Genomic DNA, 22,182 nt, shown 5'->3' on the forward strand with positions numbered 1-22,182 from the left:
AACATAATATTCTAAAATAATGTCATACCGTAAAAAGAGCTATTATGCATTCTGATAACTTGAACTTTTGCTAGCTGAAGTACATTTTCAATTTGGGACTTTTACTTGGAATAAGGGCAAAGTTACGTTTAATTTATTTATATAGCACATTTTCATACACAAAGGCAATTCAAAGTGCTTTACATCAACATTAACACATAATAGTTAAGAGAGAAAACAAAAGAAACACAATAAATAAACACAATGGAATAACTGATTCATAAAGACCATTCATAAAAGAGATACAGAGTCGTTTTCAATCAACACTGTAAATTCAGATGATGCTGCAAAAAAGATAAATGTAATGATAAAACAAAGTGAAATTGCAGAGTATTTTAAGACTAAAGTATTTGTACTTTTACAAGAATCTTAGTTCATTGTTCCACCACTGGAGATCATTAACTTCAATCTTATCTTTTGTTGGCTTTACTTTTCTCATCGTTTCAAAAAACTACTGATTCATGTATCAACATAATGCAAAATATAACGTTTTTGTTTTCGTCTGGATTTAAAATTCAATATATTTTAATTGTATGACAGTTTACATTTACATTAATTTATAAAATGGTTAAAGTTGAATATCTTTAGGTCTATAATGTATCACTACACTATTTTCAATTTCTAAACAAAATCAATGAAAGCCATGTGACTTATTTCGTGAGTTCCCAGCTTTGAAATGTGCGCTCCGAGTCTATAAAAGTTGTGTTTACACGGCAAATGGACACAAAGCCGATTATGACCCGGACCTGGAGGCAGGGCAGCGGAGGGTGAAGCAGCAATGTGATTGGTCGCAGACGTGTCAGGAAGCGTCAGGCAACCAATTACAGTGCGTGTAGATTTATCTCTGCCTTTGACCATCCGACCTCAAGTACCTGTCAACACAATGCGCTTCTTGTGTAAAAGTAATGAGTTTTCTGGATGTTTTTCTCTCACTGAGCATCGGTTTGACCAGGGGGAGACATGCTCATAAAAATGACGGAACACTAATCATCTCCGCAGTGAGTTTCAGCAGTTTTATGAAAGAAGTTTGTCCCTCATTACATGCAGCAGCCGGACTCCGGGAATGACATTGTGGCACAATGTGTGGATGTTCCATCGATGCCATAAAGAAGCTGTCTCCCTCTCTGGGTTTCGCTCGGTGCTGCTCATGTCATGTTTGGTAAGAGTTACAACTTATTTTAATAATTTTCTCATTTAGAAAACTTTCATAACAAGACATCTGAAATGCTAAAATGTTATTAATTGCATTTATTCTGACACATTTGTGTTGACCCTGCAGCTCTGAATGTGGTGCTGTGCTGTGCAGAGAAGTAGGACAGATTATAAATTGGTCACTGCGTCCACGCCAAGGCCTATACTCATTTATCTGTGACAGACAGTGCCAAATAATAAGAGGATAAATACTCAATCCAATCCAATCCAAGCCAAACAAGGCAATCCTTTCAGAGGGCAGAAGATAATTAAATTGAGTTATGACTTTGCTTCATCCAAACATGAAATAACGTGAAACAGCAACATCATTTGTCAGATAGGCTGCAAATATTACCTTATGCAAGACACAAGTTCTTCAAGTCTCTTAGGTAACTGACTTGTTTAAACCTTATTGCACTCTACCTTCTCTTCAGATCTTGGTCCTGTCTGTGTCCATGTATCCTGGGTTGTGGTCCATTGGAGTCCAGCTTCATTCAGCTCTCACAGGGAGCTATGCACCAGGCCACCACTCCCTTCTTCTCATCAACAGCCCAAACGAAATGGCAGCTAAAGACATTGGCAGGTACAGTAGCAGGTCACATTTTACAGTCTGCAATAATACAGTGATTAAAACATGTATTATTGAAGTTCAAGCAAAATTTGGAAACACATGGCTTTGATGCGTGATGATAAATGATTTAGTTCAACTGCATAGTGCGACATTTTGGGTCATTCAAATGTTTGTTCAAAAACAGAAGTGAGAAAACGTCCTCCAATCTCACAGAAACTCCCCGCAAAGAAAACCACAAACCAAGCTTCAAATCATAAAAACGAAATAAGCGGATAAGATAACACTTGTTAATTTAGTAGGGTTTTTTGTCCTTTGTACATTACATTACATAGTATTTAGCTGAGTCTTTTATCCATAGCCATATACATACATTCAATACAGTAGACATGCCTACGGGAGCAATTTGGGGTTAGGTATCTTGCCCAAGGATACTTAAACATGTTGTCAGGAGGTGGGATCAAACTGCCGACCCCATGATTTGTATATCGTGCAAACACCCTGCAAAGCTAAACCAGCCATCTGCTGCGTCAATCTTCATAATTGCTTTGGTGTGTTGGAGGGTATGAACCATACTCATGACTAATCTTTTCAAATGGACATTGCCACAGATCGATCAAAAGCAATCGCTTTGCAGTTTAATAAGACCAAAATCCCTGATAATACGTTTTATATTCATGGTCTGTTTGTTACACAAACACATAGAAATACAGTATCGACAAAAGCATCAAAGTACTGCAAAAACTTCTGTCAGCAGAGATCTGATGTCCCCACCTGTGTCCTGAAAATGCAGGATGACAGTCGCCAAAACTGCCAAATCATCAAGATAACTGTAATACAACAATGTAAACTTTCTTGCCCTTGGTCCAGATCAAATAAACTAAACTACAGTGTGAAAGCTTGTGGTGATTTAAACTATTCAAAGTAGGTCCACCAGATATACAGTAAGTTTGAATTTACTGTCAAGACAACAGAAACAGCCCTGTCAAACCTACTGCTGCAGTGCTGTGTTTGCATTCTCATGTCCTCTGTCTGCATTTCAGTTAAATGTAAGTGAGCAATATTTTATCACGTGTCAAGTCAGAAGGTAGCGGTGCACAGTGCTGGTGCCAGATATGTAAATCACCTGCTTCACAGGATGGGGTTCGACTGAGCTGGTAATACTGTCGGCTGAGCAGCAGCAGAAAGAAACATTTGCCATCTTCTTAGAGCTTTTGTCCATTAAAGTCTTTCCTGCGGCCTGCCTAAAGAGCAACATAATGATGGGCTCAGTTTCATGCAGTAATTGATAAATAGCTGGTGGTCTGTAAGTGTTTAATTCTTTTTTCCTTTTCCATGTCTACCCCCCTACGTTTCCATCCATGCTCCCTACCATTCTGTTTTTTTTCCAGGGCGATCATGGAGAGGCGGCTTGCAGCTAGCATTAACATCCTCTCCAGGACCTCTACAATGTAAATCAAACTGACCTCCTACCTTGACACAACTTTGAACCCAGCTGTGGCACAAACAAACAGACTAGCTTAGTGCTTACATGTACAGACTCGCATAGATGAATAAATACATGTGTTTTTTATCTGACCTACATGGCTGGTTACCTAGGAAATCAGAAGGTGAATGGGCTGCGTCTGAATGTGTTTATCAGTTTTCCCACTACTTGAGAGGCGGATAGCCTTCAAGCGGTCATTTGAATTAATGTGTTAGCTTATCTGTTAATGCATAAACCACAAAAGGAACAAGGGAGGAGGAACTGAGTGTGGGAGAGTAACTTATTACACAAAGCCATATTAAACGTGGTAACCAATGAATGAAGAACTGAAAGAGTTTCAGCTACAGTATATCCAGTCAAATCTAGTTTTATACCTCTTTTATGTTGTCATTTTACATGTTTAATTGTACGTTTCTTGCTTGGTTTTAACTGTCCTTCACAATCCAAGAGAAATGCCAAAATAAAAGCCTATCATCACTGGGAATCACAGCCGCAATAATAATTACGGCTTCCCACGGTTTGATTGTTGAGAGCATTCAGAAAGAATTTTACAAAAACCTTTTTTTACTGAATTTAAGGATCTGCTTAGTTACTTATGTGCAGTAATTGGGGCATTTGTTTAATGTATATGATTCTCTGGTTCTTTAGGTATTACTGGAAGGGTGAAATCCAAGATGCAAGTGAAGTTCTGATGGTAAGCTGACTGACAAACAACATCCTTTTACTATAGACATGCACTCAAGAGGAAGGCTGCAATTCCTGTTAAACTGCAAGAGTGTAAGATGAGATGTCTGTTGTTGCAGCTGGTGAAAACAAAGACCTCCAGGATCCAGCAAGTCATAGATTTTGTAAGGTGAGAGGCTCTATTTAACAGTTATTCATTGTATTTGCATTACTATCCAAGTTTCAAACTAACTTGTCGCTAAATCTGTGCGAGCTACTGTAGACTTGCTTTAAGGGATTGCTGCGGTTATTTTCCATATTATTTATGCACTTAAAATTACTCCATTGCAACAAAAGCTATGATTTTAGAAATAACAGCACTATAATCAACAGTGTTGGGCAATTTATATTTTTCTTGACCTGAATTTACTGTTGGTTTGCGTAAGAATAATTAATTGTGTTGCATCATAAGACGATTAGACTTTTGGCATCTATCTGAGTTAAAAAGTCCATGTTGAAAATAATTGTAATAAACAGGAACTGCTCATGACTGCTGCTTCCTGCTTTGCTACAGTGCAGATGCTTTTCTCACTTGCTTTCTGTTTTGCTGATATTTTTGCAACTTCTTTATACTTGTTCCTACTTGTGTCAAATTAAAACCTTTAAGGATATTTCCTTCGACTACTTGTAACTGCTAAAATATTTAGGGAGGATTATTTAAGCAACATTAAGCACAAAATGAACGCGACCCAAACGGAAACTTAGTGGTCACCTTACAAAGTTTACTTGAGGAATGCAATATACCTCTTGGCTTATCAGAATCGATAAAGAGCACAGACTGTCATAAACTGTTGCCAAAGGTTGCAAAACTTCATAAGAGGACATTCCTGCTGGAGAAGTTTTTTGAACGTCTGGCACTTTTCTAAAGTCTCGTCCCTCTTAACTCGACAAGATGGACTGCTATCTTTAAGCTCTACAACTTTCGTAAGCCTCACAGATACAAAACCAGTGAATTCATGTGTAATGAATTGGATTGCTTCCTGCTAGGATAATCTGTGTGCAAAAGCCATAGATAAGTGCAAGGTTGTACTCCTACAGATGGTACGATGTATGGATTTAGTAGAGCTAACTTCACCTCAGGACATCTAGTGGACAGCAAATGGTGGGCATGAGGCATTTCACTTACCTCATTAAAACAAAAGGAATCTTCCAAGACATTTGTTCATTCACCATTCATGGTCCCATATTCCGAGTTAAGAAGTAGTTTTTCTGACTTTGGTGTGTTCATGACCCTGTGATAATGGCAGAAGAAGAAGGCATGGATGCTCAAAAAGAAGATGGCTATATGTTTTTGCTCAGAACACTCCAAAAACATGTTGATAGCTGTTTCTGAGCTGTTGTTCTGACATGACGGGGCATTCATGTAAATATTTCCAGTTGAAAATTTTGTATCACATTTGTATCCGCCTCTTGATTTGGATTCACTTTCAAATGTATTAGGGTTCTTTGACCATGCGTCACCCTTCCACCAAGTGTCGTGAAAATAAGACCATTATTTTATTTAGTTATCCTGTAGACAGACAGACGGACGGACGGACGGACGGACGGCGGACAAATATTCCAAGCAAAAATCTAAACACATTTTGGCAGAGATAACGAAAACATACTGCATTCAAGGTGCTATGGTCCGTAACACAAAATACACCATTTGTGGGTCCAGAGATATTTGCAGAAATTACTGTATGGACAAACTGGGCAGTTTTAGTTTTATTGGTGGACCACTGCCAACAGAGGGATCAAATGGTCCAACAGACTATTATCGAAACCTGCGGACTGAAAAGGATCAAAGTTATTGATACCCTTAATCTGTTCTGGGGATGTAGGCCTCTTTTCAGGGCATGAGGCCTCCACTGAAGCAGATCTAAAGCCAATGGTTCTGATGGATCATTTCTGGATTAGCCTGAAACCCCCATCTACCAGGCCAACGATGATGTGCCCAGTTGCAGCAGCTTTAGCTTTAGCGCCTCAATGTCAGAGGGTTCCACATCAGCTAATGGATCTGTCTTAAGTATTGAAAGGCAGTGGTCATTTAACTTCATTTCCAAAAGCAATAATAATACATGTAATTTATTTGGTCTTGTTGACTGGTTTACAAATCCTCCTGTATCTGTATGCCTTGGAATTCTATCCACTAAATAATTGATTGAATCCCTCCTTGTACACTGACATAATTCATAAAATGAGAAAAAAGCTGCTAGTTCTTCCATGTCAGGTACAGGGCCTGTGTTGTCCTTGCATGCACCCATTCAATTAGCGTGCCACAATTTGAACATGACACATCCATTAGCCTTGGAGGAAATCATGCAACATTTGAAATCTTCATCTTGCTGCTTTGCTATTCTGGCTACAGGCTTTTGTCATTGATCATTTTGACTGCATGGCATCAGATCTGCAAATATTCCACAGTTCTCTACTCCCAGGCTTTTTCTCACAGGCGCTGAAAACTGCAGTAATTTAGCAACACTTAAAAAAGGAACAATCTAGACAACTCTTTAATAAACTAAGGTTGTTTGTTAACAGCTTTACACTTTCCAAGCTGGAGCAATGAGACTATACTATACTCTTGATAAGGTCTTTAATCATATCCGCTTAAACACAGATGTTTGAAAAGCTTCATTCTTATCAGTAGATCTCAGTGCTGCATTTAACAGCCACAACATAGTGAAAGCTCTGTGGGACTTTCTGTCACAGTGCTAATCGTGTTTGAATCCCTTTCGAAGGACAGGGACTTTTGAGAATCCAAAAGTAAAATGGAGTCCTCCAAAGCTACATCCTAGGCCCTCTTCTGTTCAATATTGAGATGCAAATATCCTAAATTGCCTTGCCTTTTATATATATGAGTTCTTGCTGTAGTGTTTATCTATATAAATAAAACGTATTTATAAAGTCTCTTGTTTGGGTCCCTTCAAGGTCTGTCCATCCGTACGATAACCCAGAAGTCCTCAGCCTCCTGGTGGAAGACGGAAGTCTGGCTTACATGAAGTGGATGGATGAAGCCATTCCAGACGACTGATAGCTTTTTGAAATCAAAGCAAACCTCAACATGGACTGCAGCTGAACATGGAAAATTTGCCATGTGTACCTGACTTTTCATTGCAAATTCCACTACTACTGTGGAGATTTGTTTTCAGTCCTTTAAAGTCCTTTGTGCCACAGTCACAGAAAGAACTTACCTCTGTTTGACTGCATCTTTAAGGTAACATACAAGACACTGCCAACAAACATATTGCAAGATGACCGGTCAGCTTTAGGTCAGTTTGTAAGGTATATTAATCTGTTGACAATAACAGTACCACTGCTTTGTGCTCAGGGATTCTCAGTATACTAACTGATAAAATACACTCCAAGTTGATTTACAAAAATAATAATGGTATCAGTACAGGAATCTATATCATGCTTTTAAATCTTCACTTGTTTGCCTTCACATTGCTGAACCGACTATACAGATTCTGTCTACTAAAAGCAGCAATCTTTGAATAGTGCATTTGATGAACCATCTCCTTCCCTCTAGTTTTAATGTTAATATTTATATTCTATTTATTTGGTCTAGTTTTAATTAGGTATTCTTTTAAGATTACACATTTATTTTACATTCAACAGCCATGGGGGATGACCTTTAATATAATAATAGTATTTCCTTGATTGGGAGGCGGCACACAACTGTCTGCCTTGAGAAATAGAAGTGTAGTGAAATGTGTCATAAAAGAGCAATACTGCTGAATTTCAGTACAACTCTGCTCCAGGTTAGCCCTGGCTGCATCAATAAAACATTTACTACCACCTTGTACAACTTCTGTTAAAACTACACGGTACTACTGAGGATACATTAACAAACAGATACTGTATGATTGACAACACTATTGTACGTGTTGACCCTTTCTTTCAATTGTTCTCATAATGAATATAGAAAAAGTTTTATATGTAACATGAGTGACTGGTGCTGATCAGAGCAGCCTGGCTAAATAACTTAAATTTAATAAGAAAAACAAACAATCAATACTCTGACACACGTGAGCGTCGCAGGACTTGCCTGAACATGTTCTTACTGCGGAAATAATAAAGGATTATTTTTGTTTTATATTAATTTGTCATCTGGATTTTTGGTACATGACCACAGAAATGTAATCCAAAAACAAAGAAATGTAATACAATTACAATAAATCTGTTACACCAAGCCGTATTTGCAGTTGCAGGTCAGCCATGCATGCTTACCTCATTATACAAAAGTACGCTTTAGTCCTCAGTCTGCAGAAAAACTGTTTCCGGCATGAGGCCCCAACAAAGAAACTACAGACTGGGTTTAGTTGTGTGTTGTGTCTGTAGAGCCAGAATAATCCTCCCAATCAGCTCCTGAGATCAGGCCATTTGATGGTGTGTGTGAATGTGTCGGTTTGTGTGTGAATGGGTGTTTGTAACTGTACTTCAACGCATGTGTAACTATTCACATCAATGTATGTGTACAAGCCATGTCACAGGTTATACATACTTACAGGTACTTGTATGCCTTTGTGAGTTGTGATTGCTGACTTTAACAAATGCCACTGTAATATGAATGTTGCATAAAGATAAAAAGTATACTGCAATTTGTTTAGGTGTTCACTAGATGGTGGTGTTTCAATGACATAAAAAACACTGTTACCCGACACGTGGATCCTGATCCTGTCAGATACTATAACAAAAAACAAACAAACTGCTCATTTCCCAGCCCAACGTGTTCAAAGGTTGAGGAGTATGCTGCTACTTCTACCAAGAACTAATTTGAAAGAGGTTTTGAAGTAATACTTCAACACAAAACGACTTTCAACCTTGTACAGTGATATAGAAAGTTCATTTTGCCAAAAGAATAAAGTCTTCCCTTATTTGTATCACTATTATTGCTATATACCAAACTTAATAAGCACTGCACACACATACTCTTAATAATTAAACATTTGAGTATAATCTGCCTTACTATTAATTATTTTTGGATTGAATCTCTCCCTTCTACAGTTAGTTCAAGCCTAATTTGTTGAAGCTGCTAGAGAAAAAAAAAACATATATGTTTCATTAAGTTCTCTGTGGGATGCAGAGTTAGGGACAGCATAAATAAGAATAAACTGAAAGAAACAGACGCTGATAACATGCTGAGAAATTCAATAAACTGAGGATAACACACACACACACACACACACACACACACACACACACACACACACACACACAATTCTGATCAAACAAGGCAAGAATGGATACTAACAGATTTTTTTAATGAATTGGTGTCACGGCAGTTAAAATAGTACTAATCTACAGTATGTGTATTGTATTGTTATAGTTTATTATACTATTGTGTTGTTATCACTTTCCATTTCATGTAAGAAAGTGTTTGTGCTTGTCAAAAAACATGATTTTAGCAACACATTTTTCCTAATCAACATAAACACATACACTGCTTTTAACATGTTGTATGTTCAACAGTATAAACTGCAATCATCTCAATATGTATTTATGTTTCTGTAATTATCATGTTTACTCATGTTTACTTTCAGATATTGAAGTATCCCAAACCTTAATTTGAGCAAGTACAACAAATCATGGTTCCTGCAATCCTTCTGCAGAGTGGCACAATCTTGAAGAAGGGGCTGGAGTATGGAATAATTCATTGTAAGTAGGAGGAATATTTTAGCAGCTGACAGTTTACTAATGGACTGGGAGGAGCTACTCCCAACAGAAAAATGCTCCCTCCTGTAGAGGTGACAGATGAGGGATTATTCAGCACCCAATAACTGCTTCCAATAGCACCTGATGTACTTTTTTCTACTATTTTAACTTAATGCATTATTTAGAATAAAATTATATCTATTCTGCATTTCAGCGTCACTGTGCATTTAATAATATGCCCGAACAGTAGAGCAAGATGGATTTTTTTTTAAATAGGTTGAAAATTAGTTTTTATTTTTAACATGCTGTTGCATGGCTCCACTTGTCATGAGGAAGCCATGTTTACTGCCAAAATACAATTTAGAGAGAACACAACCAATAGCCTATATGAAAGATGAATAATAAGCAGAGACACTAGGAGAAACAATGACATGTGTAATAAGTTAAGTTACATTATACGGCAGAGAACAAGCTTTAACATTGGGGTGACCCTATTAAAATATAGACAAAGTTAGGCAAATGGACATTGCGGTGATGCCAAGAGGAAAATTGACCAAATAAATCAGTGCATTATTGTAATAATTATTGATTCTAAGGAGTGTCAGTAGGGACCCTCTGTGAAATCCATGGAAAACGTTATTGCTCCTCTAAAAAAAAAGAAAGAACAAAAGGTACCCAACCAGGCATGCAGAATGGCATGTGTGTGGGTATGCATAATTACACTGTTTTGGAAAAAGTGTAGATTAAAACAGTTAAATTTAATTAAAATACAAATGTATTAGCATAAGAAATACATAGGGTACAAAAGGTAAAAGTACACATTATGCAAAGTTGCCACTTTTCCAGATAATGTGTCCTGTATTTTTGAAAAAGTGATGCATTGATTTGATCATTGCTTTATTCATCCATTATAATGTATCATAATCAATGTTTTGAGTACGCTGTTTGCCAATGAGTTTTAGAGAAGAAGTATTGAGTAGGAGAAATCCTTCAAAAAAGTACCTACAAATTGTAATAGTACAGTACTTGAGTAAAAGTACTTACTTTCTGCCATTGATTGCATTTTCATACCACACCTGGTGTTCTCTAATAGCTACAAGGTTTTACTCAAGTGGAAAAGACGACTTTAATTCATCTTGCATGCAGTCAAGGACATTATTATTAAGAATTTCTGAATAATAACCAGTATACACTCTGCTCTGATTTCTTTATAATGTGTGGATTAATCGTTCGTTCTTATGCAAACAGATTGGCATTTTTCCATTTAAGATTTACTGACTTCAAATTCAGATAAGATAAGATCTCTAACACAGCCAAACTGATGTTGTGGTACATGTAAGATCTGAATTGGTTTGGCCCTCGGCATGGCAGGCTAACGTTGAAGGGAGGGACAAGTAATGGCTCAGTGCCTCAGAGAGTAAGCCTACACTACAAGGTGATTGCTTCCTTCCTCACTTCAGCACCTCCTCTTCTCCCTCCTCATGCTCCTCCCATCTCCCTGCCTCTGTGTACCTCATAAATCACCATCTGCAGTCCATGTGTTTTGCGCGAGACTTACACACACACAGAAATTGAGAATGAGAAAGAGGGAAATAGAGAATGAGATTGGAGACACTTGGCGAGGTACTGAAGAATCCAATTTCTTCTCCCTCTATACCTTCCTCCTGGCTCTGATGCTCCCTCGCTCACTCCCTGAGCTGCTACGCGGGCTCCGTCATCAAAACACACAGTGAGGCGTGCTGGCTTGCTCACACTCTGTGGCTTGTGGATACACACACACTCACACACAGTCTCACACTGGAGCCAACATTCAAGATGCAGCAGCAAGAGAGCATGTCTTCTGATTCCCTGTCAGGTAAAGGCAAAATAAGATGTGTTTCTCTGTCATGCATCCCTTTTTTCCTGCATCATTATCCATCTGGTCTTCCCTCCTCTCACTGTTTAATGACTCTTTTTCTCTCTTTCTCCATTCTGTATCCATCTGCTAATTTTCCTTTTCTATGTTTCTTTCCTCTTATAAGTACATGTGTTGTGGGAAAAGAGGCGATTAACATGATGACTGTTATTGTAGAAAACAGAAGGAGTACCTTTTTCCATATGGCAGTGCTGTAAGGAGTACAATAAGGTGGAACAGCTCCTGCTACTACTGCTGCCTCACATCCAAAGCACAGCTGTGCAACTGCATATGGACTAGAGTATATTGCATTATTCTGACCTAGATACAATAACAACGCTTGTGCTACTTTAGTCGGGATCCTTGTTTTCCTTTTACTTACAACATGTGGAGTATTTAAGAGGACTGTTGTTTTAAGGGTCCTCCAATGGAGATACAGCATAATTTGCATGCAATAGAAACTCAGTTCTTATAGTATTTAAAAAGTGTGAGATCAAAGCAAGTGGCTGGGCTTTTTGAACGGTGGAAGAGTCTGTTGGTGTGTGCTGTCGTTGGCCTTTTGAGGTTTTAATCTGTCCTTGGTGAGGAGGACAATCCTGCTGGGTATTGAGCTGGGAACCAGACTGTGCACACATCTTTGATTAGTTATGTAATTAATTTGAAAGGAGGTGAAATCCTTATTTGTCATGATTTGAGCTGCCTAAATGCTAAGGTGTAGCTTACCATACTGCTGAGAATAATAGCATTTCAAAGATTAGGAAATGTGAAATGTCAAGATATTACTAACAACTTGTTTTTCCCCCTCGCTGCACAGCATCTAAACTCATTAAAAGCTACTCAAAGAGAGCCTGAGAGCTACAAAAACCTGAGAACTGAAAATAATGAGGCTTCTTATTATCACACCTGTTATGTGCCCATTGTTCAACAAAAAAAAAAAACCTGAAGTGACCATGCATTTATTCATAATCTGTAAAAAAAAAAAGAAGAAGTAGACAAATCCACTGTGAGGTCACACATGAGTATATGAGCTATGACTTTAAAACCTCAACTTTGGCAATTTGGGTTTTTTCCTCCTATTTTTCGGGAGACTGACCATGTTTGGACCAGGCGCTAGAGCACTGCATTAGCAACCTGTCAATCACAATGTACTAAAGCCTACACTGCTTTATTGTTTATTTTTACCCTTGATAATTTACAGAATAAACATTATGCTGTATTGAACATTACTTCAAACTAGCAATGTGAACAAAAATCTGTTAGCAAATGATGACTGAGATAATATAATAATATTAACATTCTCTATTTGTAACACACCTTTCATATAAGAATTGCAGGTCAAAGTGCTTCATAGTAGACATCTCTTAAAATACTCACAGAAGATTGATACCACATACTTTTGAGTACAGTTAAAGACATATAAACAAACTTAAAATAGCATAGAATAAAAGCAGACTCATAAAAAATACATTAAGATTAAAGGTACAACGATAAAATTGTGCATTGAAAGAAGGATAGTACAAAAACAACATCAGGTTAAAATGCATCGGAGTGCATTGAGGAGTTAGCTTCCTAAAAAGCTAAATTGTACCGATTTGTTTTGAGTTTTTTAAAGACTTCCACTGAGCGGGCTTCCCTGAAATCTATACTGTAGGTATTTTGTTCCATAGCTTTGGGACATAATTAACAAATTAACGAAAAAATCACGTCAGACGTTGGATCATTTTCTCATAGACTTCCATACAATTAGACCTCCGAGTCGCCCCTAACGGCCATCCAAAATAGTTTATATTTGAGGCACATTAGCTGCATATTTCAGAACCAGAAGCTATACATCCACATCAAAATGTGTTTCAATTTATCAAAAGTGGCAGGTGAGTGCAAAATGCATCTTTTACTACATGAATCAAAAAATACTGATGGAAAAACGAACCAAAAAACATACCTCACATCACACGTTTGCGTCAGGTAGGAGGCTGGTAATTATATGTTCTACAAACACAAAATGGAAACATTGTGCCTGAGTTCCACAGGGGTTTGTCGAGATGACTCGCAAAAATACTGGGTTTTAAATAGTGTCTCCTAGTTGCACTGTGATATTTGGAGAAAGACAAAACCTCATGTTGTTAAGGCTGTCACGTTGCTGTTCATGATTTACCGAAACCTGGAACATCTGACGTCTCGCCTGTCACCCATCTCCGACCTCATGCGCGTTCCTCTGTGAAATCATTATCAGTATATCCTCCCGTTCAGGTTGATTCATGTCACTTCTGCTGCTCTTAATGTGTGTGCACAAACCTACAGCAGAACAAGCCAGCAGCACAGCTCTGAGGTGCTGGTGGTACAGATGCACTAACTTATTCATGGTCTTCATGGACAGATGGGCTTTATTAGTATAGTGCAATCTCAGAGTGAACAAGAAAGGCATACTTTTACCCTTATGTATATTGTAATGGCCTACAGCAGTGACAATGGCAGGTGGCAAGCATGATTATATAATGTTTGTGAGTGCTAGAGGGAGAAATGTGAAGGTTCATGGGGAGTTAAAGCGGGGAAAAGTTTAAACCACCATGACAGGTGAACCACATGTACTCTCAGACTCTTGTAGTTATGAATTTATGCTGCATGCTACCCTGGTTTCCTTTCTGATGACAATACATTTTCCCCGATTGCTTTGGCACAGTTTCTACATCAGTTTGAATGTGCAAATTCTTAATCAAAGAGCCAGACTGCACTAAAAGAACTGGCACAAGAATAATTTCCTGAAATGTTCTGTATTTTCCTGAGAACAATACAGAACATACAGCAGCATACAAAAGACACACACACACACACACACACACACACACACACACACACACACACACACACACACACACACACACACACACACACACACACACACACTCACACACACACACACACACACACACACACACACACACACACACACACACACAGACACACACACACACACACACACACACACACACACACACACACACACACACACACACACACACACACTGCCATGGCAACACCTTGTATTATAAAAAATGTCAAACAGTTAGTCCATTACCCCACACATTTAAATACTGTAGCTTTAGCCATCTGCATTTTTATGAATCTAGAGAGATTTAATTAAATAGACCAACATTTGGTTTAAGCATTTATCCCTCCGTTGCTGTAAAACATCATGGTTAATAGTTTGGAGTGGTACAGAAAACAAAAACTTTTTCAGATTGCTGAATATGGGGAAAGTCTCACATATTAAGTTCAGACAAGTTGCATGATAATCCACAAGTTGAATCATGTGTGGGTGCTCCTGGACAATATCACATTCAAAAATGACAATGTTTTTTGCCTTAAAGAGTGCTACATTGTCCTTTAACACTGGAGCCTGCAGAGAGAAGCAGTAAAGGAAACTGTGTGAATCACAATGGGCAAAATAAAAACAAGAAGATGGTGGAGGGCAAAACCGCAGCAGGTATCCTGGGACTACAGAATATCAATTCTCAGCAAACATCAGGACCCTTGAACACTACTTGTGTTTTTTGTTACACCTATCAATCCCGACAGCACTGAAACCTAAGCTCAATACTGGCTTCACTGAGTTTATATAAGAGCTTCTCAGGTACCCACACAGCACCCGAGCCAGAATTTCAAATAGGGATGAATTGGATTCAAGGTATAAACATATTGCAGCAAAACACATTTCCCATTTAAAAAAACATTTCCTCAACTTTTGCACTTTTCTACGGAGCCCCTAAGGTGACATGAAAAAAAAAAAAAAAAAGTTTAGTTTCACGTGAGCACATGAACGTTTTAGGTGAGCACATGAAAGCTGTAGATTGATGTAGCCTGGCCCATAGGGCTACTGGAGACAGTCAGTGAAAGAAATGACTACAGTAGTACAGGAGTTAGTTGCGCTATATTTCAATCTCGGTCTTTATTATAAGGACATTGCTGCTTTGCTCACAAGTCGTCACCATTTTCACGTGCGTCACCAGTTTCACGTGCGCACGTGAAAGTTTCACGTGAGCACGTGAAACTAAACTTTTTTTTTTTTTTTTTTTTTTTTTCATGTCACCTTAGGGGCTCCGTACTTTTCACAGCCACCGTATGCAATTTTTTTATATGATGGTTTTGTATTGGGAATTTAAATTGCTTTGCTTTGTTTGCCCATTTATGTTCTGTAATAACTCAAAGGAAAATAGAAAGTATTTTTAGTACATAAAGTATTCATTTTTAAATTCACAAAGGATTTCTGATAATTGGTAGATGCTGACATTCTGTCTGAGAATACTATGAATCTAAAAGATGCAATCAAGCTTTTCTTGAACATGTACAGTATGTGCTCAAGAAATATAATGGACCGAGTTGCGGAATTCTCTTGCAAGTAATTCAGCAAATACATCTGCATTATTGTTAGTCTTTTGCCTCCTCTTTTGACACAGCTAGGTCACCCTCAATTAAACTCTTTGTTACAAGGAAAATCACATTCTTGTTCGACACAATTTAAGATCTTGTGTTTTCAGTGCTAAACTGAAGGGTGATGAATGTATCAAATGAATCTCAATAAACAGAAATAATAGTTTTTTTACCCAGCAGTGCTAACACTGAGAAAACAAGAGAATCTTTTTATAGTCTAGTCAGCAGCTCAGAGACCTGTTGTGAACACGGAAATGTTGAGTACCCCAAAGTTTTATATAAAAAATGTATAGTAAGGTTCCTTAGCACATAGAAACTGCCAGATGTCAATTGCATATGTTGGGAAATCTGCACAGTTAGCATACATTGCAGTAATTAGCATGAATTAACATAGCTAATGGAGACAACAGTTTAAAAATGGCTTGACTGATTTGGAGAAAATGTAGTTTTGGAGGTTATTGAGGATGTTGAGTCCATTTATGATTAAGGGGACTCTGGATCATTTGGATTGGACTGATGCTTTTTTCTTTTTTTTTTTTTAACGTCCACAATGGGCAATCATTTTCATTTTGTGCTCTCTATATCCAATGCCACTCATGCTAATAAACGCAATTCATGCTAATTGTGCAAATTGCCCAACATATGCCAATTAGCATCTGTCAGTTTGTGCTGGGGACCCGTACTATACATTTCTAACATGAAACTCTGATGTACTCAACATTTCCGGGTCCACTATGCTGGCAAGTGGACTATATTGAGAGAGCAGCTACTGAGAATGACAAAGTGTGTGTCAGTTTGTGTGTAACCAAAGCTTCCTCCATTGCAGAAAAGTGTAGCACTTCCTACGCAACTCCCACTCACCAGCTAAGAGATATGACACAAAATCTACTGTAGCAGTAGATCAAGGCTTAAAAGTAAAGGTGATGTGAGTTCACAGAAACAAAGTGGAAATAAAACATTTTCTCATTGACCTCTGAATCCATTGTTGTGTATTAGTATTCAAGTACTGTCCTTCTATTTCATTCTCTACTTATAGTTCCTTTTTTTACATTGTTTTTCAACTTTAGGCAGGCTTTGTTATCACTGAAACACAGGAACACAATGGTCATTTCCCACAGTTTTTTTTTCTTCACAATTATGGTTCACAGTCCAGCTTTTATTCTGAGAATTTAACAAATCAGTTGTTTGTGAGTGTGTGTTACTGACAGGAAAAGGTGTGCCAGTTAACACATTAGCAGTGAAGCAACTCAGCCCTGCCAACAAACGCCCTCATGTCATATCATAGTTCAAGAGCAAATGCATTTAGTTTTATTATGTTTATCTTAATTATTTTGTTCCTCCCTCCAATTCCATCTTAATGCACAATATCAGATATTGATCTATATCTCAGGCATGACATTTTGTGTTATTTTGGATTTATTCTGTTTTAACAATCTTTATTTTCTTGCAGAGTCTATTTCTTGCCCAAACTTAAGTTCAAATGTGAAACAAAAGTGTGATCCTATCCATCTCACACAGTTTATGGGGTTTATCTTTATGGTCTTGTCAAGCAGGATGCGACAGTTGCCTGAAATCAAAGTTAGATGGCAGTTAAAACTGTTACAACAACAGGTTTTACTACAACCATTTGCCTATAGCCTCTGCTCTATTCCCTGTATTTTGATATTCAGAGTTGTATTTGTTTTTTTTTAGGGAATTAAATATATATAAATATAAAGTCTGGCAGATTGTTGTTACCTTGCTTTACATTTCCAAGTGGTGTTCTGCCATGTTGATGAGTGCGTATGAGACCTTGTACTGTATATCTTTACAAAAAACTTTTAGTATACTGGAGAGTTCATTCCCCTGCACAGCTACAACATTATTGAATGCAATGCTGTTCAGATGAAGGTTAGGTGAAGGCTGTATCTTGTGTGGTTGGACAGAAATTCCCTCTGGAGGGAACTTTGGGATGTCAGTCTTTGCAGACCATTTACATGCACAACAACTTAAATGACACACTAAAGGAAAGGGAAAAAACCAAAAGCAAAATTGGTTTGAACGAGGGTAAGAATTGTATGGTAAGTTGTCATTCTGCAAAATATTTAGCCGTTTTGCTATCTGTTTTGTAGTAATGGGCCTTTAACCACTTTTAGGTTATGGAATAATGGGCCTTGATGACCAGCAGCTTCTCAAGGTTTCTATGGATGCTGTGGGTGTTGAAAGCCGCAGCAACTGAATAGACAGTTTCTTCTTTTCCCAGCTTGCATAATTTTGCCATGGACTTTAACACCTCTGGTGTCTTGCCTGTAGTAGCTTCATAATACTCACATTTAATACTGCTGCCTCTTTGAGACTTCACAGATATGGGGAGCCTACTTTACTTTCAATGAGAGGTTGTCAGTGTCAGTGTGACATCTAAACTATAAATACTGCTTGTAGAATCTAAACTCAAAAACAAGCTTATACTTTACTCTTTTGCATTTGCATCCTCTCTGTCTCTGTGTTACCTGCACCCCATGTTGTGATGGGTGGCAGGCAAGCTCATGGCATTTATTTGATTGCACGGCATTTCCGGAAAAGCTCTGAGCGGAAGTTCAATAGCTGTCTCTGCATGTGGGCTTACCTTGTGGCCTTTTCCTGTGTAGCTCTGTGAGAGCAGAAAACAAGATGAAGCTTTCCATCAGCAGTGCAGCGAATCCGGGCTCTCTAAATCTCTCAAAGCTGCTTCATAGCATACCGGTGTAGCCTGCGGCATGTAGACAGGCGGGATTTATAAGTTACTATTTAAAATGGATGTATCTCTTCCTGACAACTCCCTAAGTGGGTTATGATGGGTGCATATAATCTCTGATCATTGATTTTATTCCAATTTGACAGATGTACACTGTACTCAAAGTCAATGGCCCTTTCAAATGGCACACCACTCGAGAAGAATGATGCCTTAAGGTTTTTTACTTCAGGGAAAAAGTGATAATGTATATCTTTAAGTATTTGAGCTGCCATTTGTCTATGCTACTCTGTGGTGCAAGAATGTTCAAGGATATTTTTCTCATACATTGCATAGTACATTTCTTTTATCTGATGTTGATACAAGTAACATGTAGAAGATCTAGCCAGGTTGTGGACTCTATCGATGCGTATCCCTTCCAAACTGCACATCCTTGTCTATATTGTATGTACTGTTTAAATATGATCGCCTCGAAGTCTAAAAAACTACATAGAGTCAGCCAAAATGCCAAACTTGAGGCTTCCAAACAGTAGTCTTCAGACCAAAGTGTGACATCAAAGAGTCTAGACTTTTCTGTGATTCTCTTCAGCAATTTATAAAAAAATTAAACATGCTCATATGCATGAAATACGTTGATAAGGTCTACTTTTTCCGAATGAAAAAAAAGTCAATTTGACAAGATGTTTTGTTGAGAAAGTATAGCTAATTTAAACAGAACATTCCTCCTTGAACAATTCTGATTCAGGTGAGCTTGGAGGCTAGAATCCATATTATGTGGGAGAATGTTATATGAAGGAAAGTCTTTATTTTTGTAGCAGTTGTGTGATGCCCATGAAAACCTTAACATATTGTGGGGGATAGAAGTAGTTCATTGATGTTTTTCCTTTCAGTTTTCTTCCAATTTGACAGTTTTTGACAAATGTACACTATATTCAAAGTCAATTGCCCTATCAAATGGCATACCACTTGTAAAGAATGATGCCGTTAAGATATTACTTCAGGGAAAAAGTGATAATGTATATCTTTATGTATTCAATCTGCTATTTGTTATCTATTTTACTCTGTGGTGCCAGAATGTCCAAGGGTGTTTTTCTAGTCATACATTGCATAGTCACATTTTTTATCTGATGTTGATACAGCAGCAAGTAACATGTAGAAGATCTAGCCAGGTTGTGGACTCTATAGATGCGTATCCGTTCCCGGCTGCACAACCTTGTCCAAATATGGTCAGCTCTAGGTCTCCAAACGGTAGTCCACAGACCAAAGTGTGACATCAATCAGTCTAGGCTTTTCTGTGATGCATTTACTTATTTTCTAAAGTGGGAGAACAATATAGCCCCAGACAGGCCCACATGCTTATCTGTGATTCTCTAAAGCAATTTAAACATTTCATAAACATGCTCATATGAAATACGTTGATAAAATATTCTGTTAAGAAAGTATAGATAGTTTTAACCAGAACATTCCTCCTTGAAAAATTGTGATCTGAGCTGGGAAGCTAGAATCCATATTATGTGGGAGAATGTTATATGAAGGCAAGTCTTTATTTTTGTAGCAGTTGTGTGATGCCCATGAAGAAACCTTAAAATATTGTGGGGGGAAAGAAGTTGTTTATTGAACTGTTTTGCCTTTAGTTTTCTTCTCCAAGGCTCCAGAGTCTTGGTGGATCAACAAGGCAGCCTACATACTCTCACATCTTCTGTGTTTGTGCTCTGTGTTGGATTACATCCTCTCTCCCACTGTTTCCACTCTCTACATTGTCTTTAGTTGCTGAAAAAGGAAAGCAGGGTTTTCAAACAACTGTGTGTGAGGCATCTCCTCCAAACTTAAAATATTGAACTAAAACCATTAGGGGCCTTTTTTATTTGCTCTATCAATACCTGATACAAAGACTCTGTAGCAACTGGTGAAAGGTGAGGTTTGTTGTGTTGTTTTGCAGAGCCCAGTTATTGATTCGGGGGAATAAAATGCTAATATTGTGTAGCTATTGATCTCCCCTGGCCTCTCATAGGTAAAACACAGATGGGTGCAGCACAGCATGGCTATAATTATATGCAAATACAATGTGGCCATGCTTGTCATCCGAGTTAGATTAAAGTATCTGATTGGAACACTGCTTATCTTATACACACAGAGTGAAACGCACTTATCCATGACACCATGCTTTCACGAACACAGTCATTGCACGCCTAGGCGGGTCCAATGAAAACATGATCTATTGTCCCTTTCCTCTGCAATTCATTTGAGCCTCATTAAAATGAGCTTGATTACATAACTGCCCTTCATTTAACGTTAACAATGCCAAGAGAGCAGGCTAATGTGAAACTAAATCAAGCCCTCTTGTTTAATTTAAATAGGACCTTGTTGCTTCGAGATAGAAGCACTCATCAAATCCAAACACTTCTTATTTCATTTTTTAGTTTAGTTTGAAAGTGAGATTCAAAGAGTGCAATTAATGTATTTTTTGTTATCCCATAAGGAATATTCACAAAGTAAATGAACCAGTCTTAACTTCTACCATAGCAACCCCATGTGGCCATTTCTTCATCTCCACGGATGGCTTCGGGAGAAAGGACGGCATTACACATGTAGGTCAAATCCAAGTATGTAATACCAAAATCCAAGCTTTTGGTGTTTTTTTGGACAAATTTGATCATGCCAGTATAAGACCATGCAAACCTCTCCCCGAAAGTTCCAAGTATTTGGATAAAGTCTCTGCTCAGGTTGAAGATAATTGGAGCCATCCGGCATAGTCCCTTTTCACAGCAGAATTTTTACACTTTGCAAGAAAAAAAAGCACGTGTACATAAATGAGGGCTTAACTCAATTTTGGTGAGCTCACTTTTTTCTACTCTACTCTAGATGTGTGTATAATTATCGTTAAAATTGTCACTCACAAATGTACACATAGGCTTATCACACAGTCTATGGTCCATATTTAATAACAGGAAATTCAGAAAACAAGTTAGCCTAAATTTAGCTAAATGAAGCTATCTTGTACTTTGATGGGGTTACAGTTGCCAACAAGCCCAGTTACGCAGTTTGTAAACAATACATTAATGTAATATAACAAAGATTTATATCATTATGGGTAGATGTTGTTTATATTTTTATATTTTCATTGGAATAAATAGAAAAGGGGTCGCACCACCCGGGGGATCATACCAGGTGACACAAATCAAACACACCCACTTTCCCGTGACCGAAACAGGTGGTTAGCTAACTTGCTAACTGCTAATTGCTCAGTGGAATGTCCTGCGGGCTGCGGTGAGTTCAACCTAAGATTTGACCGTTAGTGAGGTGCTTGAGGCCTTGCTGCTGTTTGTGACTGGTTGCCATATAGATGAACAATAGTTGTGACTGCATTGACCTCGATGTTCGAAGACTTTTAGCGGGGCTGTGGACTGGTCATGTTATAATTTGGCAAATACTTTGAACGGAGAGTAAAGGCTATATTCCGGAGGACTTCGAGGTAATCAAGACTCCAGACTGGTTAAGACAGATGA

The 22,182-nt window shown here is 38.0% G+C and overlaps 1 protein-coding gene across 4 annotated transcripts; it reads left to right on the forward strand.

Moving 5' to 3' along the window:
- Positions 1 to 887: 887 nt before the first annotated feature.
- Positions 888 to 8,650, forward strand: zgc:63972 (protein CutA homolog). Of its 4 annotated transcripts, none has more exons than XM_063888893.1 (6): positions 888 to 1,037; positions 1,665 to 1,813; positions 3,190 to 3,249; positions 3,933 to 3,978; positions 4,088 to 4,137; positions 6,918 to 8,650. In XM_063888893.1, the coding sequence occupies exons 1-6, from the start codon at positions 945 to 947 to the stop codon at positions 7,018 to 7,020; spliced, it is 501 nt and encodes a 166-aa protein (XP_063744963.1). In that variant the 5' UTR covers positions 888 to 944; the 3' UTR covers positions 7,021 to 8,650. The 4 variants fall into 4 exon arrangements, with proteins under 4 accessions (XP_063744963.1, XP_063744962.1, XP_063744966.1 ...); XM_063888892.1 differs by having other exon boundaries at positions 890 to 1,198; XM_063888896.1 differs by having other exon boundaries at positions 890 to 1,198; positions 4,088 to 4,132.
- The last annotated feature ends 13,532 nt before the right edge of the window (positions 8,651 to 22,182 follow it).

This window comes from Eleginops maclovinus, chromosome 8 (genome assembly GCF_036324505.1).
Source record: "Eleginops maclovinus isolate JMC-PN-2008 ecotype Puerto Natales chromosome 8, JC_Emac_rtc_rv5, whole genome shotgun sequence".
NCBI lineage: Eukaryota > Metazoa > Chordata > Actinopteri > Perciformes > Eleginopidae > Eleginops > Eleginops maclovinus.

Excerpts from the sequence above, each read along its gene's own strand:
- zgc:63972 (XM_063888892.1), top strand. The coding sequence starts at position 1,103 with ATGACATTGTGGCACAATGTGTGGATGTTCCATCGATGCCATAAAGAA. Across the intron at positions 1,199-1,664 it reads TGCTGCTCATGTCATGTTTG|ATCTTGGTCCTGTCTGTGTC; the intron begins GTAAGAGTTACA and ends CCTTCTCTTCAG. Across the intron at positions 1,814-3,189 it reads GCAGCTAAAGACATTGGCAG|GGCGATCATGGAGAGGCGGC; the intron begins GTACAGTAGCAG and ends TTTTTTTTCCAG.